General features: G+C 42.6%; 1 protein-coding gene across 2 annotated transcripts in view; it reads right to left on the reverse strand.

Annotated features, from left to right (window-relative positions):
• LOC137425368 (putative ATP-dependent RNA helicase an3) overlaps positions 1-26,159 on the reverse strand; it is a 76,836-nt gene that overhangs the window by 35,792 nt on the left and 14,885 nt on the right. The window contains exons 5-10 of one of the 2 annotated variants that reach the window (XM_078776590.1): positions 15,961-16,027; positions 14,464-14,533; positions 14,215-14,352; positions 10,259-10,358; positions 9,628-9,763; positions 3,261-3,346 (exon numbers count right to left, since the gene is read on the reverse strand). In XM_078776590.1, coding sequence (XP_078632716.1) covers positions 3,261-3,346; positions 9,628-9,763; positions 10,259-10,358; positions 14,215-14,352; positions 14,464-14,533; positions 15,961-16,027 — 597 coding nt within the window. The remainder of the gene's footprint in view (positions 1-3,260; positions 3,347-9,627; positions 9,764-10,258; positions 10,359-14,214; positions 14,353-14,463; positions 14,534-15,960; positions 16,028-26,159) is intronic. The other variant, XM_068113737.2, reaches the window with a different exon arrangement.

Raw genomic sequence — 26,159 nt, forward strand, 5'->3', positions numbered from 1 at the left:
CCAGTTCAAGTACAGGGTCATTCTGGAAGAAACTGCTTCCATTTGCTCGTGCAGCCTTTCGATGGAAACTTTGTCTTCCAAGATGACAATGCACGGCCTCATCGTGCTCGCATGATCCAACACTTTCTTGCTGACCGTGGTGTAGAGCATATGGAGTGGCCTGCCATGTCCCCGGATGTGAATCCGATAAAGAACTTGTGGGCAGAATTAACGCGTCAAATCGAAAACTTGGACCAGCAGCCCACCTCTGTGCGTGAATTGCAGCAGACTATTGTCACTGCATGGCAAGCGATTCCTGTCCAAACCTTGGCAAATCTCGTGAACAGCATGCCTCGACGTGTACGTGCTCTCCTGAATGCTCGTGGGGGTTACACGAAGTACTGAACTGTAATTTTACTGTCCGTAATCCCAGTCATAATTTAGCTTTTGTTTTTGTTGAAATTTTTTTTGTCTAATGTGCAAAATAAAGACATACTTCTCGAAAACGTACAGAAGTTTAACACAGTACTGTCCGTGAATTGAGTTCGATATCAGTTTACATCACTTTCAAGGATCAATTTATTTGCTTCAAAATGTCAAATGTGGTTTTTGTTTCTTTTAAAGGTCACATTAACAAAATCTGGAATAATTTCAACATAATTCCAATGAACTTTTGGTTCTAAATCGTCTTGAAAAGTAAGTTCACCCCCACAAAAAAAAAATTCCATATTAAATGCCAAGTCTGTATATACACAGCATGGTTCAGAAACCCTGGGCACTTTTTGAAGAACGATACCTGCAACAAACAACTACGTTTATTATTGTTCTTTGGTGCAGAACAAAACATGATTACTTGTTAAACAGTCTAATCAGTCTCATATACATGTAACAGAAAAGTTCCAATATTCAAACTGCACTCTGACACGCAGTTCAACATGTTTCAGTCATTAAGGTAGCAGTTTCATTACGGATTAATTGTTTCAAGTCTCTAAGGGTCTTAGGATTCCTCACATACACTTTGTATTTGAGGAAACCCCAAAGGAAGAAATCACAGGGTGTTGTTAAATCACAAGACCACGGCAGCCATTCAACCGGACCACGACGGCCATTCCATTTCCCTTTAAAGTTCAAATCAAGGGCCTGGCATACACTGGCAGCATAATGAGCAGGCACATCATCATGCATGAACCACATTTAGCCATCATTAACCCTTTGAGTACGGGATTTTTTTTTTTGATAATCCCGGGATCCCCAGCATCCGTCAACTTGAATTTTTTACATTTAAAAACTTTAAAACAAATTTTAAAAAAATTCTCGAACCTCGATAAATTTGATAAAACGGGATTAATTTGGCATTTTGGTACGGGAATGCAACCACGTACTGACAATCTATTTGTAGGCATAGTCGATGACGTGTAGTAACGTCATCCGCACACAAAACTTTTTCGCGGGTTGCGGCACTGGACGTCATCCGTTCTCAAAGGGTTAAGTGGAAATACATGCTGCTCCAACATTATTAGAAGGTAATTTGCAGCATTCACATTTTCTTCGAAAAATATTGGTCCAACAATGCCTCCAGAAGAAATGCCTGCCCAGATGAACACACAAGCTTGATACTGGACGTTGTGCTGAACAGTAAATCGTGGGTTGTCTACTGCCCATATCATGCTGTTATGACGATTCACAGAACCAGATAAAGTAAACTTGCATTCATCTGACCACATGATCCTGTTCTGCAAATCATTGTCCATATCAATTAACCCAAGCAATGTAGTTGATTGCCAGTTGCAACGTGTGATTAAAATATCCAATGCTATTCAGTTCTGCCTCCATAATGGCCCTTTTCATGTTCGGGCCATTGTCTCTTAAGACAAAACGACTGTTGTGAATGATTGGGGAAAATTTTCCCAATGTCGAAATTAAATATAAATGTAGTGTTTAATGTTTTAATGCAATGAAAAAAAAAAAATCAGAACTCGGAGTCAAACTTTATCTTGGAATGCCAGGTTCTCTGACTCTGGACTGCTGGACTCAGACAGCTGGGACTTGGACGAGATGGACTCGACTACAACACTGGCCTGGGAGCATTCTCCTAAGTTGAGATGGCCTCCTCCAACTTTGTTTATGTGACAAAATGTGTTGAAACTTGGTTGTTATACTGAGGGTGTGTATGTGAACCTTTGACTTGGTTGGGATGGCCACCAAATTAAAATTGCCAACATCGTCTCCCTCTCTCCGATCACCGCTTTCTAGTTGAGTAAAATTTGGAAGAAAAAGAAAACATCTGCTAACAAGAGAGTTCATAGAACACCTCACCCGATGCAGTCTTGAGAGAAGAGACATGGAAAGGGGGGGTCTTCACTCCTGCTTTGCGTTTCCGAGCACGATCTAAATTTTCTACGAGCCACCATGTTGTCTGAATCTCTATACAGTATTCTCCAATGCCAAGAGAGTTTCAATTTTGCTTGACTGCCAGACAAAGACAATCACATTACTCCTCTGTGTACATGGGTGCTTGGGATGAGAAGAAGAAAAGAAGAAGAACCACCTTTCGAGGCCATTTTTCCCCGCAGGGTGGGGGTTGGCCTTTTTCGGGGACCGTGGTCCCCTTTTTGAAGCAATGTTTTACGGCCGGATGCTCTTCCTGCCACCAACCCTGTTAGTCGCCTCTTGCGACACACAGGGAATTACCAGTGAACTGGTACTCAATTTGCCGACCTCGGAAGGATGACAGGCTGAGTCAACCCCCCTGGCGTTAATTCAGTGATCGACCGGGATTTAAACCCAGGATCCTAGGATCCAAAGCTGGCACCCTAACCGCTAAGCCAACCGCAACACCAACACCAGGCCAACACCGCTTGGGATGAGATTCCGTACAATTTGCCAAATTCTGAGCCAAAATACTGCTAAACTGCAGTTTCATGTTTTAGTGTTCCGATTGAAATCAAATTGTTCCTCGATCACAGACCGACGTCTGTAGACAGACAAAGTGAACAAATTTCTTCACCACACTTCGCGCTTCGCGTGGTAATTATATACATTTATATTTTATACAATAATATAAACCATTTGCATACCCTGCATTGTAACAACAAGCAAGTAAACATTTAGCCTTATGGAGTCGAATGGTCCACAAAATAAATCTGTTAAGAGTCTTAAAGGGACGATAAAATATTTTTCCGATGTACGTCATAAACAGTTGAAATCAAAAAAGGTTAAATGCCGCAAGCATGGTGTGGTGGTATTGCATGGGCTGGTGGCCACAGGGTTGATGAACATACCTTAGAAGCATACGAGGCATCACCAGGGCCCTCAATGTACAACTGGCTCAAAATGGGGACCAGGAACGCCGCCGTTTTACCCGAACCTGGAAAATAAATGGGGGAGAGAAAAACATTTCTACAAGGAGAAATTTCTATACCAATGGAGCAGCCATGGGGAAGGCAGAAAGGTAAAATTAATTTTAAAACAAGTACAGATGCATTCAAAGTTCACCGTCTCCATGCCAAATAATTAAATATCCTCCTCATAGAGGCTCATAGAGACTGTATTTGGAGGGAGAGGTGCACAATATTTGATTGATTAATTAATTGCATAATTAAAATCAATAAAAGATTGTCCAAAAATATTTTCTTAATCAATTGGCTAATAGCATAACGAAGCCACTGGTGCTTCATCCGAAGATGTAACTTTTCGAAATTTAATTAAAGTCATTAATTAAATATATATATATATATATATATATTTTATTAATCAATAAATAATTAATCGATTAAATGATTAATCAAGAAATCAAAAATATCCTTTAGAGCCACATCACCTGGTCACTGTCATGTCCAAATATTAGCTTCCTAGCTCAAAAGGTGCCCGAGATATTGCCCAGATGAGAAATAAAATAAATAAACAAATAATGAAAATAAATAAATAATAATCATAAAAAAATTAAAGAATTAATCAATTCGCTAAAAGAACACGTCAACCACCACCATTTCATCAGAATCTAACTTTAAAAAAATTATTTTTTTGTCATTAATCGAATAATTAAATAATTAATCGATTAATTGACTAATCAATAAATCAAAAATAGCCTTTGCAGCCAAATCACTTGGTCATTGGCATGTCCAAATATCATCTTCCTAACTCAAAAGGTGCCTGAGATAATGGCCAGGAGAGAAAGGAAATGTATAAGTACTTAATTAATCGCTAATAATTAAATAACTCATCAATTAATTGATTAATCAAAAAACAAAAGACAAGTACAGATACATTCAAAGTACACCGCCCCCATGCCAAATAATTAAATATCCGACAGCGCGGCATTGCGACGTTTTGCAATGCCTGGAGATGGCATAGGAAAGGAGGTGTGTACAACAAGAAAACAAGAAGGCAAGAAACCAGAGTGAAAACTGAATACTCCCTTTCAGCGTGCGTCATTGCCGAGCCCCCTTTGGTGCCCGGCAATGACGATATGCAGCGCCTGGAGATGGCATAGGAAAGGTGTGGTGCACAATAAGAAAGCAAGAAAACAAACAACCAGAGTGAAAACGGAGTACTCCCTTTCAGCGTGAGTCATTGCCGAGCCCCCTTTGTTTCCGTCTTTGGTTCCTTTGGTTCCGGGTTCCATCTCTGACGCACGTGCTGGTCTCCTGCTATACTCTCCCTTGCTCGCTTGGCTCCTGCATACTGCACGCTCCGCTGGTTCCTACTACATGCACGTCATTGATCGTCATCCCTGCCGCGATCATCTCCGGCTGTGGTGTCCTAGGTTGGAGCGATTCTTGGGGCTTCCGTCCAACGAGCCCCATTCGCACGAACTGCACAAGCGAGCCCATATGGGCGAGCTGCACGACCGAGCCGATCCGGGCGAGCTCCACGACCGAGCCCATCCGGGTGAGTTACACGAATCAGCCGCGCTTCTTGCGCATTACCCTCTTCCCCCACCTTCCCCGAACGAATGAGGGCCCTTGTCTGGGAACAAAGGGTAAGGCCATTAAGATTCTTTACTTTGTCGGTTTCTGTAAGTATTGTGAATAAATCCTGTTTGGTACTTCCAACCTGGCCGTCATTGTCCTTTCCCAGATTGACCGAGCATCGCCCCGAATTAAAACCGCTCGATCGGGTTCGATATCCTAAAATGGCGCGGGTTACGAGACACACAACCGCTCGTGCGTCAAGAATCAGCGTGACTCGTGCGGGGTTCAGTCCCCGTTCTCACGGCTGCGTGTGTCCGAAGGTATTCGGGTGGTGACCGTTAACCCTTCCACGCGTAGCTGCGGGCTCGGCGGCTGGAGTGGCCTAGCAACCCGTTCACCACGAGTACAGTAGTTGTGGTTGGCGGCCTCGTGGACCCAGAGTTCGAGGGGGAGCAGGGCTTAAACCCCCCTTAGTACGTCGACGAATGCCCGGCAATACCGCAGTGCAGCTCACAGAGAGAGGTGCACACTAATTGAATGATTAATTGTATAATTAAAATCAATAAAAGATCACAAAATATTTTCTTAATCAATTGGCTAATACCATAACTAAACCACTAGTGCTTCATCCGAAGATGTATCTTTCAGAAATGTAATTAAATAAGTCATTAATAAAAAATTAAATAACTAATTGATTAATCAATAAATAATTAATCGATTAATCAATAAATAATTATTAATAAATTAAATGATTAATCAATAAATCAAAAATATCCTTGATCGTCACATCACTTGGTCACTGTCATGTCCAAATATTAGCTTCCCAGCTCAAAAGGTGCCTGAGATATTGGCCAAATGAGAAAGAAAATAAAGAAATGATCAATAATGAAAATAAATAAATAATAATCATTAAAAAATTAAATTATTAATCAATTCAGTCACAGAACACATAAACCACCACCATTTCATCAGAATCTGTAACTGGTTTTTTTTTTGTTTTTTTTTTAGTAATTAAACGAATAATTAATCGATTAATTGATTAATTAATAAATCAAAAATAGCCTTTGCAGCCAAATCACCTGGTCATTGGCATGTCCAAATATCAGCTTCCTAACTCAAAAGGTGCCCGAGTTAATGGTCAGAAGAGAAAGGAAATTTAATTAATTAAATAAGCACTTAATTAAGCGCTAATAATTAAATAACTCCTCAATTAATTGATTAATCAAAAAACAAAAAATACCTTTTTTGACAAAGGACTTGCTCACTATTGTGCCGAAATTTCAGCTTCCTAGATCAAAGGATGGCTGAGATATCGCCCGGACAAACAAACAAGCAAGAAAACAAGAAAGAAAACAACCAGAGTGAAAACTGAGTACTCCCTTTCAGCGTGCGTCACTGCCGAGCCCCCATCGGTGCCCGGCAATGACGATTTGCAATGCCTGGAGATGGCATAGGAAAGGTGCGGTGTACAACAAGTACAGATACATTCAAAGTACACCGCCCCCATGCCAAATAATTAAATATCCTACAGCGCGGTATTGCCGGGGCGCCTCTGGCGCCCGGCAATACCGCAGTGCAGCTCATTGAGGCTGCATTGGGAGGGAGAGGTGTACACTAATTGATTGATTAATTGTATAATTAAAATCAATAAAAGATTATCACAAAATATTGTCTTAATCAATTGGCTATCAATCAATAGGCTAATAGCATAACTAAACCACTAGTGCTTCATCCGAAGATGTATCTTTTAGAAATTTAATTAAATAAGTCATGAATAAAAAATTAAATAATTAATCGATTCATCAATAATTAATTAATCGATTAAATGATTAAACAATAAACCCAAAATATCCTTGATAGCCACATCACTTGGTCACTGTCATGTCCAAATATTAGCTTCCTAGCTCAAAAGGTGAATGAGATATTGGCCAAATGAGAAAGAAAATAAACAAATGATTAATAATGAAAATAAATAAATAATAATCATTAAAAAATTAAATTATTAATCAATTCGGTCACAGAACACATAAACCACCACCATTTCTTCAGAATCTGGAACTGATTTTTTTTTTTGTAATTAATTGAATAATTAATCGATTAATTGATTAATCAATAAATCAAAAATATCCTTGATAGCCACATCACTTGGTCACTGTCATGTCCAAATATTAGCTTCCCAGCTCAAAAGGTGCCTGAGATATGGGCCAAATGAGAAAGAAAAGAAATAAATGATTAATAATGAAAATAAATAAATAATAATCATTAAAAAATTAAATTATTAATCAATTCGGTCATAGAACACATAAACCACCACCATTTCATCAGAATCTGTAACTTTAAAAAAAAAAAGTTTTAGTCATTAATCGAATAATTAAATAATTAATCGATTAATCGATTGATAATTATTTTTGAAGAAATCAAAAAAAAAAATCTATTTTTTTTTTTGTCGGTGCCGAAAACACTTCCCAACACCATGCTTCCCTACAAAAACACACACACACACACACACACACACACACACACACACACACACACACACACACACACACACACACACACACACACACACACACACACACACACACACACACACACACACACGATTTTCACCTCACATGACCACTGACCTCTTGACCCCAAAATCAAATTGGTACATCTGTACCAACTTTGGTCAAAATACCATCGCTGACTCAAGTTAAACATGGCAACAGGATTTTACCCATAATCTGACCTTTTGACCCAAAAATCTAATTGGGTCATCTTCACATCATAGTACATACGTGATCCAAGTTTGATTTAAATCCCTTCAGCCACTCACTTTGTCAAGGCAGCAAAAACCTCGAATGTATGGACGGGCGTACAGCCAGCCAGACAACCCGAAAACATAATGCCTCCGGCGACTTCATCAGAGGCATTAAAAATATATATATATATATATATATATATATATATATATATAGATACACTCAACACCACCACAAATAACACCACCACCACCGCAACCACAAATAAGAAAACACCAATAACAAAACAACAAACAATAATGTAAACACCAAACCACAGCTTTACCAATAAACAAAAACACCAATAGCAAACAACAACAGGAGCAACAGCAAAGAACAACACTACCAAGAACACTACCGACACCAGTAACAAACTAAAATAACACCAACACAAAAGAAAACAATAACAAACATCACCACCATGACCAATAACAGAGCAACACAACCACCAAGAGCAAAAAAATATAGGAAACACCACCACCACCAATGGCAAAGACCACCACCACAAATAACACAAAAGAACACCACCACTAAATAACAAACCCAGACGCCGATAAACGATAAACCTTGTGATGCAAAATAAATGACAGCACAGCGTTAATACAATTGCTATAACTATCTCGATGAGGAAGTGCATTGTGCCATGGTTAAAAGCCTTTGCCAAAAGCCTCTCCCAGTTGTATTTCACCAGATGAGGCAGTCACATGCTGTTGTGCACAATGTGCAGAGTCCCTCAGCGAAGTACTTCTTTCATAAGAATTCGGCGAGCTATACCCAGCATGCCGAGATTACGAATTCCTGGCCCGATTTGATTGCTGGGAAGGCAACGGAAAACTGGCACAACCAAACCTCCCGGCGCAGCCAGACCGCCCGGCGCAACTGCTGTGGAAGCAACCGACACCCTGTAAAAGTGGATGTTACAATTTGATCTATTGGTTGATGAAGTTCTTCCTTCACCAGCAAACAAATAAAAATGCTGAGTTTAAAATGAAGGGTTGTTTCGTGCACATTTTTCTACCCTAACTACAACACCGTGTCACTTGGCTGGTAAAGCTCACTCTGACATAACAATGCTATGAACGAACCATTCTGCTTTGCCAATGACATCATCAAGTCTGAAACAGCCTGGTGTTTATGCAAATATTTGCACACCCACGTGCCCATTGCACAACACTCCTTTTGTGTGGTGTTTTGTGGTAATACCGTTCCAAATTTTTTCCATCTTATTCTGCAGGATACCTAATCATTGGGGCACGAGTGCATTTTGTCCAGAAGATTATTGATGCCTGCTTTCCTCTCGACGAGTTCTTAGCAAACAAAGTGCAAGTTTGTCGATCTTGATTAGATGTTAAAAAAAACATTGGCTCTTGGCAGTACATATTGATGATATGCTTTCCTCACACCTCACCGACTCATCAGATTATTTAGAGAAGGGTTGTTGGGAAGTTCGAAGAGTCAATGTTCAGCACAATCATTTTCTTAAGTACATAAAAGAGTATGTCGAGATCAAGGATGGATCCCTGAACCCCTACCATTGGCTTTATTTGCATTTTTGCTCCCAGAACCCTCTTCAGTGTAATATAATTTCACTCGAGACATTCCTTCCTTCGGCCTGACCATTTGGTTTGTCCGGTTACAATCGAGATCTGCAAACTGTCCTTTAACTTCAATACCCACCACACTACTCTCTGTATGAAGTTCATTGGCCTTCAGATCAGCAGGTGGCAGGAATGAATAATCTTTCTGCCTAGTCTTCATTAGCACAATGCCCAAGCAAACTGCAGCTCTTTCTTCTTTAATACCAAAATGTTATTAACATTTGGGACACTTAAAAAAAAAATCCAGCTTATCAATACAATATAATGGAAAACAAAGGAAGGAAACCTAGGGAATGTGGAGTATTGCACAACAACGGCAGTATGACAAAGAGAAAGGAAAAAGAAAAATCTGACCGGTCTGTGCGCAAGCCATGAGGTCGCGCTTTCCCGTGATGATAGGAATGGCGTGCTTTTGCACTGGTGTGGGGCGTGTGTAGCGAGTGAGCATGATGTTTCCCATGATGATTTCGCCCATGTCCACGTCCTCGAACTGCGAGACATGATTATGTAGTTAGTCAAATGCTGTATGCCAGGTAGGATGAAAAGTCTCACCAAAACTTCCCAGAGATCGTTTCGACTTCCAAGTAATGGAGTGGACCAATTTTTGGCATTTCTGATAACCCCAAATTTCTCCACCAACCCGGTTTTATCAACCCTCCAAATTTTGGTAGCATCCACACGTGTTTGGCCACTTCCGGTGGCTTTGGAAGCCTCTGGGTTATTTTGAGCATTTCCACCTCGACATTAGGGAAGAAAACCTGTGGTTGGTGCCGGCCTTTCATCTTTGTTAATGGTGATCGATGTGGAGTTCCCAGACAGTCACTGGCAATTTTTGAAGTAAAGGGATCAGAAACTTTCCGAGACATTCTAATAATTCTGCACAAAATATATTGAGCGCATATAAAAAGCGTTGCCCTCTTCCCCCCGCGTAATCTATTTCCAGATTGTGCATAAAAGTACAAAAGGCAGGGTTCACATTGCATACATTGTCGATGTGTGTTGGACAGTTAAGTCCCGTCGCCTCCACAGGGATGTCGTCGTACTTCTCGAAGTTGATGCCGGTACTGGAGCCGGCGAAAAGCTCACTGCCAGGTGAGGTGGGAGTAAACAACACGAGGGAAACATTACGGTGAGCATCGCAAAGCAATGACATGATCAAAACGTGTATCTAGGAGATGAGCGAAAAAAAAGTCAAGTTCCTTAAACAATGTTGCAATAATAAACTAACCCAAATTTTGACACCTCACCCTCACATTATCATTTTTGATAATCAATGAGATGCCCAATTTATGATGGCGTTATTGTATTTGAGAAAAAGACAAATTTCGCTACAAAATTTGCACCATGCTACACTTCAGCCAACAGCCTGTCCTCAGTCCACCGGTGTACCAACACGGCACTGCCCAATGGGTCACAAAGCTTGGTCTCAGTCAGAAAATCATGAGCAAGGATGACGTACATCATTGGACAGGGTCAGGTCAGGGTCCATAGGTGGCCCAATCTCAAGCACAAGCCCAATAACCATTACTTCTTTAATCCTCAACAAAAGCTGGGGAATAATAATCAGATTAATTGACAAGTGCTGCAGCCAAGTGATTATTTCATTATGCATCCCCACTTGCAAGTGAAGAAAATAAAACAAATAAAATTTGATCACTTCTGTAATATACAAGTAATAAAAAAAACATTTTTTAAAAATGTAAAAGGATGTGGGGAGGTGTGGCAAAAAGTGTGTAAGCAAGGTAGGAACGTCAGAAATGATCATCTGAAACCATTCCGACATCTTTCTTTGAATCATGGTTTCTTCCTGCTCAATGTTCATCCCCACATCCATTTGCAATGATAGTGTATCGAGGCCTTTCTGGTGAATACACCTTCATAATACGAGTGATTTGAGGAGCACAAGCAAATGACAACAATATCTATCGAGGTAACCACACGGATACCTGTCCTAACATGGCACAACATCCTATAAAGTGTAAAGAGTAAGCTGAGTAAACAACTTTTGGTGGGTGTTGAACCTTCGCGAGGGTGCATGAGATTTGGCGAATCTGAGAGAGAGGGCCTGAGATTTGGCAGATCCAAGTGGGAGGGGGGCCTGATATTTGGCAGACTGAAGTAAGAGGGGGGGGGCTGAGATTTGGTGGATGAGGGGGAGGGTGAGAGAGGTAATGGACCTCTTCTTGCAAGGCTCTGTCTGCTGAGGATGCATGAGATACAGGTAGAATCAAGGCTTGCGCCACCAGATGCGGAGGCTTCTGGGTGCAAGGCAGCTTTGGTGAGGCAGAAGGCCACACACGTGGCGCCTGAAGTCACGTGGATCATCTGGGACGCGGCCTGGCCTGACCTGGCAGCTTGCTGAGTTTTTCCAACCTAATCACGCTGAGAACGAAAACCCGAGATTTGGTGACTCCCTTTATGCCATGTTCTACCTTCACAACTTAGCCCATTAATCGCAATCCTTCATCGGAGCAGGGGTGGATAAATCGAGTCCTGGGAAGACTCCGTTCCACCTTCAAAAACCCAAATTGTGGAGATAACAGCCAATGATTGACTGTGTGTGTGCACGCGCGTCGCACGTGCGTCACACACACACGCACGCACGTTTATAATTGGGCCTAGATTCAAATGCAGGCTAGACAGCTTAGAGATGTGTGCAATGTGCATACCTTATAGGCTATCCTACCAGCTCTCGACAAGAGGAAGATACAATGCATGTCTTCAAGCAGTATTTTGGCAGAGGAGCCCAACAAATCACTTTTTGAAATTGGTGAAAGTCCACTGAAAAGAAAACGCTAACGAAGAGAACGAGTACAAAGAGAGAATGAAGAAAAATCAGTAAAACAATGCAAAGAGTATTGTTCTGCTTGGGAGAAAGTTTGAGCTCCAAGTACAACCAACGAAGATAATAATCCCATGAGTGAGATTACATCCAGGCTGAGAGAAAAATTCAGTGAAACTGTCAGGAATGAGAGGGAGGTCATTATATTGACCGTTTCCAAAAGGTTGGTACCACCAAAAGAAAAACCCAGCCATTATTTGGTCCCCAACCCCCCCCCCCCTCCCCCCTCAAACTAGATGGAGTGAACAGGTGTGAACTACAAGACGCTGCACATGGCTTACACTGGAATAACAAACAATCAGGTGACCATTCATCAATTTGTAACTTATTCCATGGAGAGCAACTTGTGTCATGGAATGCAATCCATTTATTGTTGAAACAGAGTGATTTTAAGACTATATGTATTGTATAAAAGAGCAGAGACAATTAATTAATATATTCGCAGAGATGGATTCTTGCAGATTTTGGTTTAGTCATCATTTTGGATTATATACATGCATGCAACGTGACTGTCGCAGTGAATCTCCTCTAATGGAAACTTGTTCCATGAGAGAAAAGCATCTACTTTTCGTTCAGACTTATTCACATGGCATATATTGGGAGGGAGGACTGGTATATTCCTATAGGGAGGAATAAAACGGATCGCCTGACGGGAAGCCGAAATGAGGACAGCCTAAGACAAATTGCACTATTAAGACCTGTTTTTTTTTGGGTTTTTTTGTATACTGAATCGAGGCTCGTGAAAGAGCTAACATTTACTTCACAAACAAATCAACCAGACAAACAAAATATATAAAAAGAGGGAGCGGAAGACAAGATGGGGAGAGAATGGGGAAGCACACAAACACAACATTTGAGAGTAGGGAGATGTGTGGAAGGGAGAGGGTTTGGGGGGAGGAGGCCTGGGAAGGGGGATGGGGACGGGGGACTGTGACTGTATGTGACTTCAGACACATTGTTGCAATACCTAGGTAACTCAGTCTTACTTTATCTTCCCAATCACCAGCTCTGACGATGCTGTTGAATGTGCAGTGTAATGCACTCTATCATACAGATACAATGACAGATTCGTGTTTGTAAGTACTGCACAGTAAAACCTGTATATTAAAAGTTTAAGTAAGAATGCTACTTTGGAGTGGGAAAGTGACTTTCAGACTACCCTATAGAGTAGATGTGTAGGACTTTATGACAGAAAAATGCTGAAAATTTATCAAGCCCCTGGTATGTCATCACAAATGCTTTTGCCACAGAAGGTGGATGGAGGTTATGTTTTCACCCCTGTCTGCTTGTTTGCCTTTTTGCCTGTCTGTGAACAAGATATCTCAAAAAGTTGTGGACGGATTCGGACGAAATTTGGCAGAGCGGTGTGTATGTGACAAGGATGAAATGATTAGATGTTGGTGAAGATCCGGATTCGGACCCGGCTAGTGGAATTTTTTTAAAGTGATTCTTCACCATTGGGAGATTATGGCCAAAACCGATACATAGCAGGATATCTCAAAAAGTTATGGACGGATTTGGACGAAACTTGGTGGAGAGGCTTTGTGTGTGACAAGGACGAATCAATTCGATGTTGGTGAAGATCTGTATCTAGACAGAAGAATTTAAGTGATTCTTCACCATTGAGAGATAGGGCCAAAAACGATATGCAGCATGATGTCTCAAAAAGCTATGGACAAGTTCTGACATGGACGAGTTATGATAAAACTATGTGCATAAATTGGTTAGGTGACAAGAACAAGCCGATTAGATTTGGTTCAGGTCTGGATCCAGATACGACCTATAAGTGGGATACAAAACGTAAACTGTTCACCTGGCAGAGATATGCTCTCTACTGAGTGCCGTTCTAGTTTCTAATAGTTTTGTGTGAAAGTATAATTACAAGCTTTCATAAAACAACCTATTTAGCTCCAGAGCTCAAATAAAATTTTGAGATGCAACACCATGGAGGCAGAAGAGTGGAGGGCTGGATTTGACAATGAAACCACCTTTAAACAATGGAATGGTGACCACCAATTTCAATAACAATTGTAAATTACCCTTTGCCTGCCTTGCAGGATAAACACCCCTTAGATCCCTGCATTTCATCTCAATCCTACCGCTCCACACGCTCGTTGCGTGGTTGCTGCTTGGTCCAGTCTTCACGCCCTCCAGGGGCGTCAGCCCAGCGACTTGAGCGGGGGCCGTCGTGGAAGCGACTGGTTTCGTCAGACCCCCAGCCTCCACGGTCATCAGACCTGAAACCATCACAAGGAAATGTCAATCAAGAGGCTTTGGCTCTTGAAATGTCAATCAAGAGCTAAAGGCACAGGGAGAACAACAAAGGTGAGAGTGGAACCTGCCCTTACCTGCGTCTGTCGTTGAAGCCACCGCCTCGGCCACGAGAACCAAAAGCATTATAGTTGTCTCGATCAGAGCCTGCAACACAAAACAAAGTACAAAGTGTCAGATACCTTTCAAGACCTCTTAATGATTTATGCATTTTTCATTTTGAGTTTTAAGCAACAAATATAAAAATATATAGGCAGTTATATTCAGCTGTCAAAACAACACAAATATACTCCTCCAAAAAAAGTCCATAACAACAATGTTAGAAAGCCTTTTGTATCCAATAACGTCTGTGGGTACTGCTTGACCAATCCCTCAAATATGCAGAAACACTACGTAGCACAGAGAACATTTACTTGTAGGTGTGCTTATTAAACATGAAATCGACCAAAAGCCCATGCAAGGACATGTACCGACCGGTATGTATAAACACAAATCAAGTGAACATGTCCATCAATACTATACAGTAAATATAATAACAGGGACAATTTCATGCCAAATTAGTCGAGTGACATTAACACGCCTTTCGATTGATAGCTTCGTGGGGCCCATAGGTTACCATGGAATAGGGACATGCAAGAGACTATATTGTCAAAGTTCGACCTGACCTTTACCCTCTGGTACCTTATGGGTATTCTGATGTCTCAAAGATACCTATGAAAGTCAATTCAAGTGCTGTGGTAAATAAATCTCTTGAGATCTACCTTTTGAATTGACAAAATGAAAAATGTTATTCAAATATCTTCAAAACATTTTTTCAATCTCATTCTTCCCTCTAGGCCTAGGGCTTCAAGACGCATGGCTTTAAATCTCTACACATGGCCCACGTACTTCCTCTCCTGTCATAGTCAACATGCAGTTCTAAATGGAATTCTCTAATCTCTTCTTCCTGTCCAGGCTGGAGTTACTGAGGGCAGTGTTCTGGGCCCTGTGCTTTTTCTGGTCTTCATTAATGATCTCTCCAAATCTCTGGAAAATCCTCTATATTTTATTGGTGATTCACCCTCTGTCACTCCATATCTAAACCCTCAGATTGGCAGGCAGCAGCTTCCTCACTCTTTGCAGACCTGGAGAAAATGACAAACTGGTCAAACAAGTGGAACATGTTTTTCAATCCTGACAAATATCACACACTCACTATGTCTCTCCGAAAAGTCTGTCTGGACAACCCTCCCATCTACTTTCTCAACAATCCTCTTGAAGAAGTTCTGTCACTCAAGCTTTTGGGTCTCACTATCTGCCATGATCTTTCCTGGGAAAGCCACATTTCCAAGCTGGCCTCCAAATCATGTTGCCAACTGGGCATCCTCCGTTGTGAGAAGTCCTTCCTTGGCACTAATGAGCTTCTCACCATAAACAAAGTTTTCATCTGCAGCTTGATGGAATACTGCTCTCCCCTCTGGGCTGGTACTCCTGCCTCACACCTAGATCGGCTTCATGCTGTAGAAACCAATGCTTTCAGAATCATTGGTATCTCCTGCGATGAAGCTGATTCTGAAGGCCTTTCACTCTCTCACCGCAGGCAGGTTGGAGGTCTTTCTGTCTTCTACCGACTCCTCTCCAGTCTCGCTCCCGCAAATATTCCTGCAGGATGCACAAGGTCTGTTAGCAACCCTCTTCTGGTGAAACTACCAAAATCAAGATTCTCTGCTCACCTTCACTCTTTCAGTCTCCCCCCCCCCCCCCCCCCCCCACTCTTCAACAAACCCATACACTATTCAGTCCAACACCTCCCTCCAGGTCTTGAAAACAGCTGTTCACCACCATCTCTTATCTTCCCCCATTCAAAACCTTGATCTTTTCTACCCCTGTTAATACACCCTAGTAGTGTCAATTTGTTTATATCATGTACCATTCACCAGCCCTCTCCCGTCCACAGATCTCCTGATGTCCCTGTTCTCTACTGTTGTTGTGCTTCCCTCTCTCTCCCTCCCTCCCTCTTCCCTCTCATCTCCCGCTCCCTTTAATACTTGCAAAAATCGAAGATTTTCAAGTATATTGGTTGGTCTTGTGTGTTATTACTTGGCAAACTACAGCAATGCGACTGTGTCGCCAATATGCCAGCTGAATAGTCCCACAATGGGTATATGCACTCGTTCACTGTCCTAAAAATAAAGAAGTTTGATTTAAATCCCTTCAGCTGTTTTCAAGTAACACATTTTCACCAGCCATGACAGGTTTCACATCGACCGGTGAAGCGGTTTCAGAGAAGGAATTTTTTAAATTATCACCTTTCAAGCTAATATGGCTGCCACTGGCCCTGGTGTTGGCTTAGCGGTTAGGGTGCCGGCTTGGGATCCTAGGGTCCTGGATTCGAATCCCGGTCGATCGCTGAATTAACGCCAGGGGGGTTGACTCAGCCTGTCATCCTTCCGAGGTCGGCAAATTGAGTACCAGCTTGCTGGGATGAATGATCCCGGTGTGTACCCCGGTTTAGAATAGGTACACTGTATCCCTGCACATTGTAAGAAGCGACTAAGGGTTGGCGTCAGGAAGGGCATCCGGACATAAAAACATTGCCTCAAAACAGGGAACCACGATTGTCATGGGGCCCGCAAGGCTAACCCCCGCTCCAGCGGGAAAAATGGCCTTAAAACGATCATTCAAGCTAATATGGCTGCCACAACACGTGACATATGACCTTAAAAAAATGTGCACTTTGCATATTTATGAGTGGGGGATCACATTTGTGAAGTTTAGTGTTGATCAGATAAGGTTCATTTTTCTATCCAAGATGGTTGCCAAACCATGTGACTGACCAATGACGTTTTCATGGTCATCTTTTAATCGCCTTGCCAAGTCAATGACACGTAAAGTTTCGAGTCAATCGATTTTTTAAAAAGGTTTTAGGTTAAATCCAATATGACTGCCAAACCATGTGACCTATGATGTCATAAATTTACTATTTCAACACAAATGTGTCATCGTGTCAATGTGTCACAATCATGTATGTGCATGCAATTTCAGATTTTTAGGATAAGGGATTCGAATAAAACATTTTTGACTGGTATACCACATCACCAATGACATCAACATTATCATGCTTTTGTTCCCCATTGGGAGTACTTGCCAATGTGCCAAGTTTCAAGTTTCAAAATTTTTCCATTCAGCGGTTTCCGAGAAATAATTTTTTAATTATTGCCGCTTAATCCAAGATGGCCACCATACCACGTGACCTATGAACATCACAATTATCATTAAAACATTCTGCATGGGTGTCACTCCCACCCAGAAGGTTTTGTCTCAATCAGACATGTGGTTGCTGAGAAAAACAAGGTTTAGCCCGAATGGACACATAATGCCTCTGGCCACCTTTGGGGGTGGAGGCATAATTTATTTTTTTTTGACAAGTATGTTGATCACTCCAGTTTGTGTGTGTGTGTGTGTGTGTGTGTGTGTGTGTGTGTGTGTGTGTGTGTGTGTGTGTGTGTGTGTGTCTGTGTGTGTGTCTGTGTCTGTGTCTGTGTCTGTGTCTGTGTCTGTGTCTGTGTCTGTGTCTGTGTCTGTCTGTCCCCTCACTTATACTTGCCAACAGGTCACAATTTTAAACCGATAATCACGAAACCTCACCAAATGGTAGAGTTTGTCGTCTGACAAAATCCGATATATTTTTCGGTCAAAAGGTAAAACTGTAAACAACATAGGCCAAAGGTCAACCACTTTCCTTCAAATTTCTAAAATCCTCAATTTTCATCCGATTGACTTCAAATTTGAATAGGATTTATATATCAGCTAACTGAATTCAACCAACTATTTTTGAGATCAACATGAGCCAAAAGGTCGAAAACGCCAAAGGTCAACCGCTTTTTTCAAATTTCTAAAATCCTCAATGTTATCCAATCAACTTGAAATTTGAAGAGGGCTTGCATATCTGGTCACTGAATTTAACCCCCAACTATTTTTGAGGTCAACTTAGGCCAAAATGTCAACATAGGACAAGTCTCTAAAATCCTAAATTTCCATCTGATTGACTTGAAATTTTAAGAGGATTTGTACATCTGGACACTGAAATTCAACCACCAATTATTTTTGAGGTCATCATAGGTCAACAACTTACTTTAGTGATCTCTCAAGTATCGTGCTATGCACGACATATTTCTTGTTATATGTTTTATGAGTTAGCTCTTACACGAGCCTCGCTTAGTATACAAAGAATAAATAAATATATAAATAACAGCTGGGCCCATCTTGTTCACCCCTCTCCCCCGACTCCCATGTCCTCCCCTAGCCCTCAATCTTTCCCACACCCCTTATTTGTGCAAGTCTTTCTATTTTGTCTCTCAATCCTCAAAGATGTGTTTCCCCTTCACTTTCTACTTGTCCTTTTGTTCTGTTGTCCTGATCTGTTCTACGTTTTATTTCCTCCACAAGCCCCGACAGTATACAAAAAAAGTATTTAAAAAAATGAAAATGTCAGACCAAAAAAAGAAGAAAAAAAACAACATTTGTGACCTTGCTCAAATGATACCTGTTGGTGGTGAAGAATGCCCTCCCTCCACTCCCCGCCCCCCACAACACACACCATCACTGGATGGTCTTTATAACGTAACATATCACAGCACACATACCTGGCATACAATGCATGGAACCTAACAATCCATGGAAGTTTGAATGTATGTAATCTAATACTTTGTGAGTGATGCTGATGATCTGAATGGCATTCGTAGCGACGCCATCTCCTAACCTCATGCAGATGACGGAATGTTTCCAAATTGATCGGTGACGTTGGAGATCCTCTTTTGATGTGTAATACTGCTAATTGCCCAAAGTGATGGAATTTAAAATGCCCAAATCTTCAAAACCCTCCATCTCTCCCTCCCTCCCTCCTCCTCCTCCCCTTCACCTTCCTCCGACCCAAACAACTTTCTGGGCCAAAACAAGTTCCTCATTATGAGATATCTTGCTGAAAAACTTTGCAACTTTATTGAAATATGAAGTTGGGTCACATCATTTGAGCAATGCAAGGCCACTATCCATCCTATTCATTTGTTTGATAGTGGCAAGTGAAAGCATGATACATGATGTGGCACTGTCTCAGAATGCCTGAGGCATGACATAGTCACTGTCTCCTTGATTCAGCTCTGCCTCTTGAAGTTCCTTGAGAAGAAGTTCAACGTGAAACTGAATAAGGTTTTCTATTTCTCCATGGTTGTGCTGGGGTAACACAAGAACTTTGTAAGTTTGAGCAGAAAGGGAGTGGGACATGCCATATGAAGGGAGAGGGAAAGAAGGGAAAGGGAAAGAAGAGGAGGGAGAAATAGAATAGTAGAGGGCAAACAGCAGAGGAGAAGGAAAGGGCAGAAGAGGGGGGTGGAGGTACAGAAGATGAGAGGGCAGCAACAGCATAGGAGAGGGGAGGGACAGGGGACAAGAGGCAGGGAGAGGGAAGGGAGCAAAAGGGAGAGGGGAAAGAGAGGAGGGTGTATGGACAGAAGAGGGGGGGGTGGGGGGGGGATAGAAGAGGAGAAGGCAGGGACACCGGATCCGACGATTTAAAGTTTGAACTGAATCGATTGAAAAATGGAGATGTATATTCAAGGTTTTCAATTTGGCTTCCAGGTCACATGACCGACGACATCATTCTTCGGACATACATAAACAAGTGGCATACTGAAAGTGGGCCAAGTTTCAACTCAATCGATCGAAAAATAAAGGCTGAGATGCATTTTAAAGATTTTCATGAAATTCAAAATGGCTGCAATGTCACATGACCTATGACATCACATTGAGGACATGCCTCCAATCAAGTGGCATAAAAAAGGGGGTCGAAATGGCAAAAAAAAAAAATAATAATAATAATAATAAATATATATATATATATATGTATATACAACAGGCATTTTAAGGCCATTTTCCCTGCGAGGGCAGGGGTTAGCCTTGCGGGCAAGATGCCAATCTTCTCCATTTTGCCATATTTTTTGCATCTCCCCTTGTTAACCCCCTTGCCTGCATTTCTTCTTCCACCACCTTCAGCCAAGTCTTTCTCGGTCTTCCCCGTCCTCTACTTCCTTCTACATTCATTTTGGTCACTCTTTTCAACCAGTCACTTTCATCCTTCCTCAACACATGACCAAAGCATCTCAACCTGTTTCTCTTCACAGCATCCATCACAGGCTCTATTCCCATCATCTTTCGCAATTCATCATTTGGCTTCCTCTCTCTCAACGATACTCCACACATCCACCGACCCATTCGCATTTCCACCCTTCATTGCTGCTCCACGTTCATTACCCATGTCTCGCTCCCATAAATCATAACACTTCTCACACATGCAGCATACACCTTTCCCTTCAGCTTCAACGACACTCCCCTCCTCGTCAGCACGCCACTCAGTTCCCGAAACTTCTTCCATGCACATCTCACTCGAGCAACCGTTGCCGAGTCTGATCCACCTTCTCCATTCAGCATGTCTCCTAGGTATCAAAATGTTTTCACACCTTCCAGCTTCACGCCATCTCCAAGATCCAACTCAACATTTCCTCCATCTGCAGCTCCCTCTGTGCACACCTTACACTTGAATGTAGCTGCCACACTGGTTAATGACCCTCTCAAACCACTACATATTTGATGAACCCATTCAGAGCACATTGTACATTGAATTGAGTTCACTCCGATACCCTTCCTGCACATAGCACATGGCCACTTCCCAGTCCTTTCCACCTCACCACATGCTTTACCACATGCCATCACTTTTGTTTTTCCGATATTCACCTTCAGACCTTTCGTCTCCATACATTCCTTCCACTTGTTCATCTTCTCCTTCAGTCCATCCATACTTTCTGCAATCAACACCAGATCATCTGCGTACAACAACTCCCACGGTAAACCCTCCTTTATGTTCTGAGCAAGCACTTCCATCACAGCTACAAATAGTAGTGGACTTAGTACCGACCCCTGATGCACTCCCACCTTCACGTCAAACTCACCACTGTTCCCGTCCTTCGTCCTTACAGCTGTGCGCGCACTTTTGTACATTGCCATCACTACTCTGATCAACCATTCCTCCACTACTAACTTCCTCAATGCCCATGTCACTACTTCACGTGGAACCCTATCGAATGCTTTCTCCAGATCAACAAACCCAAGAAACAACTTCTTCCTCTTCTCCATGTACTTCTACTGCAACTGCCTCACAATAAAAAGCACGTCTGTCGTTCCTCTTCCTGGCATAAATCCAAACTGCATTTCGTCGATCTTCACTTCCTTCCTTATCCTCCTCTCCAACACCCTTTCCAATACCTTCATTCCATTCTCCAATAACTATCGCTCGATACGAGCCACAGTCCAGAGTGTCACCTTTCCCATCGTATAGAGGGACGAGGGCACTCGGTTCCCAAATCCACTGGAATGCGGCCTTCTCACCCACCAGATTACAGATGTCATTCTCTTCACACCCCAACTTCCCGATGCCTTCAACATATCTCCAATAACTCCCGTCAGCCCTCCTGCTTTTCCACTCTTCATTGCTTTTATCGCTTCCTCAACTTCCTTATCAGTTATCTTCTCTGCCGGTCCTAAAACTGGGTTACTCTCGATGTTGCCATCGCATTCATTCTCTGCATTCAACAGCATTTCCATATAACTCTTCCATCTTCCTTAAATTCCAGCTGGGTCCACAGCGATTTGTCCCACTTCATCCTTCAAGCAACTCACCCACATCACATCGCACCTCTTTCGCTATCTGCTTTGCAATCCTGAATACCGCTCTCTGACCTTCTTCTGAATCCAAGCGTTCGCCGAACATTTTCCGATATGCCTCCTGCACCTTTGGTACCTCTTTCTTTGCAGCCTTCTAACTTTCATGCTCTGCCTTTTATGTCCCCGTACCCTTCACCTTCTGCCACTCCTTGAGCTTCTTCCTATTCTCATCAATCCTCTTTCCATCTTCATCATCCCACCACCATCTTTCCGAGTGCCTCGGTGGTCCTTTTGTCCATCCACATACATCACCAACAGCTCCCAACAGACCTTCATTGACATCCAACCACTTTCAAGCTCAACATCATCCTCTACCATACTCAGTGTTACGGATTCATCACTTCCGTCTTTGTAGTTTTCATCCACTGGAAGCATTTTTAGTTCCATGTACTATTCTTGTTATACAGACTTGGCATTTAATATGGATTTTTTTTTTTTTCTTGACTTCGGTTTATTTTCTGAACTCAGTATATCAATCTGGTGAGTTTCTTTGACCCTTTGGTGATGTCTTTGTTGAAAGAACCATGTCACTGATTGTCTTTCGCAGCAAGAAGTCAATAACAGGATTATATCACAGGTGGCGTGACAAAATGCAAGGACAGGTACATTTGACAATTGGCTTCACAATCGGGTATATAAGGGTTGTTGCGTTCTGTATTCGTGGAAAACAACTGCTGCACATCTACAAAAGTTATTGCCGCTTCCTCTGGAGATGGTCCGTCAACTCGACAATGCTGTTTGTCATGGAGTGGTGGCTTTACGAAATTCTGGCATGAAACAGCGTGCTATTGCCACTCAAGGTCAGGTGTCAAAGATCCTGAAACGAAATGCTCAGAGGGGTGTCCCTACTCCAATACCGAGGCCAGGACATCCACGCAGAACCACAAGGAGAGATGATCGCCAGCTGCACCGGTTAGTCTGCAATGGCCATACGAAGTCAGCTAATCGGCTTAGGGCTGAGTGGCAGCAACTGACAAATGTGCCTGTATCCAGAAGGCTAGTCAACCAACGACTGGTTCAAGCAGGCTATCGTGCCAGGCGTCCCCTGAGAAAGCCACGCCTGACCAGACAACACAGCCAGCGCCGATTGCAGTGGGCCAGAGAGCACCGTCAATGGCAGCCAGGACACTGGAATCACGTGACCTTCAGTGACGAGTCTAGATTTCTGGTCTATCGTCAAGATGGCCGCGTCCGAGTGCGCAGACAAGTGCATGAAGCCCACAACGAAGATTGTATAGTGCCAAGAGTCCAGGCTGGAGGTGGTGGGGTGACCGTTTGGGCTGCTTTTCATGCAGGGGGCAAAACTGACCTGGTTGTTCTGAATGGAAACCTGAACCAGTTCAATTACATGGTCATTCTGGAAGAAACATTGCTTCCATTTGCTCGTGCAGCCTTTCGAGGAAACTTTGTCTTCCAAGATGACAATGCACGGCCTCATCGTGCTCGCATGATCCAACACTTTCTTGCTGACCGTGGTGTAGAGCATATGGAGTGGCCTGCCATGTCCCTGGATATGAATCCGATAAGAGAACTTGTGGGCAGAATTAACACGTCAAATCGACCACTTGGACCAGCAGCCGACCTCTGTGCGTGAATTGCAGCAGACTATTGTCACTGCATGGCAAGCGATTCCTGTCCAAACCTTGGCAAATCTCGTGAACAGCATGCCTCGACGTGTACGTGCGCTCCTGAATGCTCGTGGGGGTTACACGAAGTACTGAACTGTAATTTTAATGTCCGTAATCCCAGTCATAATTTAGCTTTTGTTGGAAAAATTTTTTGGCTAATGTGCAAAATAAAGACATACTTCTCGAAAACGTACAGAAGTTTAACACAGTACTGTCCGTGAATTGAGTTCGATATCAGTTTACATCACTTTCAAGGATCAATTTATTTGCTTCAAAATGTCAAATGTGGTTTTTGTTTCTTTTAAAGGTGACATTAACAAAATCTAGAATAATTTCAACATAATTCCAATGAACTTTTGGTTCTAAGTCATCTTGAAAAGTACGATCACCCCCACAAAAAAAATATTCCATATTAAATGCCAAGTTTGTAGTTTGAGAGAAATGGAGATAACTGTCTTCAAAAGGAAAAATTCGTGTTTTAAAAGAAAAACGAAATGGATCAAGAGAAACCGGAAGGAAGAAGACGAAGTGAAAGCGGAGCAAGTGATGTCGGGAGAAAAGGCCGAGTTGCTTTGAAGTATCGAGCGGACGCTGGCGAACGTGGGTCACGAGCGAAGATTGGTTTTCCCGGGAAAGGGATTCCTGTGACAGAGTCGTGATCGCTGTTACAGATAAACCTGCGTGACGGGTTTTGTGGTCGATTCCGAAGTCAATCGTTGTGGGAGAGCAGGTACGCCTCCATTACGGGCCCGTACGCCATTTCGCCTCGCTCCAGTCTTTTCACCTCGCTCCAGCCATTTCACCACGCCCAGCCATTAGCCTGGTTCGCGTGTGTAACGTGGATTTCGATTGGGAATTTGCGGTTCTCCGTTTGGGAGCCGCTGAACGTTCATACCAGCGTCATTGTCTGGTGAACCGAGGGTGTGGCTTCCCAGTCGCCTTTTGGGTGCACCTTTGCCTGACCGACGTCAGCCCGACACCCAACCAGGGGCTCTTCGGCAGCGTTGACTGTCAGCCACCTGGATTCTGGTCTCGATACGACCTTTTTCTTGTGATCACCGGAGCGTGGATCGACTTTGGCCTGGTGCCGGGAGAGTGACTTTGGGAATGTTACCTTTCACTCACGTGGAGCACCGTGAGTTATGGAGTAAGAAACTGATGGTACCATCATAGGAATGATATGATATTTGTTGTGCAATTGATTACTATTGTACTTGTGCAAGTGGTTATTTTTGTGTGACATTAATACAATACTTGGTTTTGGTATTGATTGGTTGGTGTGGTGTCACCATTGGTCATTGGCACACATAATAACATCTTTCTGCCGTGACTCCTTTCGGGACTCGGAGGTACACCACGTAACAGAAACTGGGGGCCCGTCCGGGATTGAATTCCCTAACATTCCCAAAATTGAAAATTTTCTAACATTCCCAAATTTTTCTAAAAATTTGAAATTTTTGTGTGAAGGTTAACAGGTGCTAACTGATAGTCACCATGGTGTTTAACATATAAAAGTTTGTGACGTCCCCTAACGAGGCACAGTTCCAGGCGTTAAAAAGATCGGAACTCATGATATTGGCCAAATATTGTAACTTGGAGGTCCGAGTTAGTATGAAGAAAGCAGAGATTCAGACATTGGTGGTAGAATCTCTAGTGGGCCAAGGAACATGGGAAGAGGTAGCCTTGGATTGGTTACCATAGGAAAAAGGAAATGTGGAGCTCTGGAAAATGGAGATGCAACTGCAGAGCCAGGAAAGGTTAAAAGAGTTGGAATGGAAAGCGGAAAAAGGAAAGAGCAGAACGGGAACGAGAACTCGAGGAGAGAAGAGCCGAGGAAAGAGCAGAGGAAAGGAGAGCTGAAAAGGAAAGAGCAGACGAAAGAGCAGAGGAAAGGAAAGCCGAAAGGGAGTTAAAGGAACGGGACATGGATTTATCAGAGGGAACTTAAACTCAAGGAGCTGGAATTACTGGGGGAACGGAGAGAAGTAGTATCCATGCCGGCTAGTTCGACAACCAGTCAGAACTCTTGGGATGTGGGTAGGCATGTGAGGCTGGTTCCACACTTTAAAGAAAAGGAGGTAGCCAAGTTCTTTTTACACTTTGAGAAGGTGGCTCAAATGTTAAAATGGCCTGTGGGGTCCTGGGCTATGTTAGTACAAAGTGTTCTGGTGGGTAAAGCTCAAGATATCTGTTCGGCTTTACCGCACAGTTAGAGCAGGAGATTCCGGGTATCTTTCCATCCTGTGCAGTGAATCGTGCTTTGGGTAGGAAGTGCTCTGAAGAGAAGGAGAAGGAAGGTGCTGTGGATTTGGGTTCCTTTAAGATAGTGGAGGAAAAGTCTGGAAGAGATAATAGGAAAGGGAGTGACATCAAGGAACCTAAGGAAAAGG

This window comes from Myxine glutinosa, chromosome 4 (genome assembly GCF_964187855.1).
Source record: "Myxine glutinosa chromosome 4, kmMyxGlut1.1, whole genome shotgun sequence".
In the NCBI taxonomy this organism is placed as follows: Eukaryota; Metazoa; Chordata; class Myxini; order Myxiniformes; family Myxinidae; genus Myxine; species Myxine glutinosa.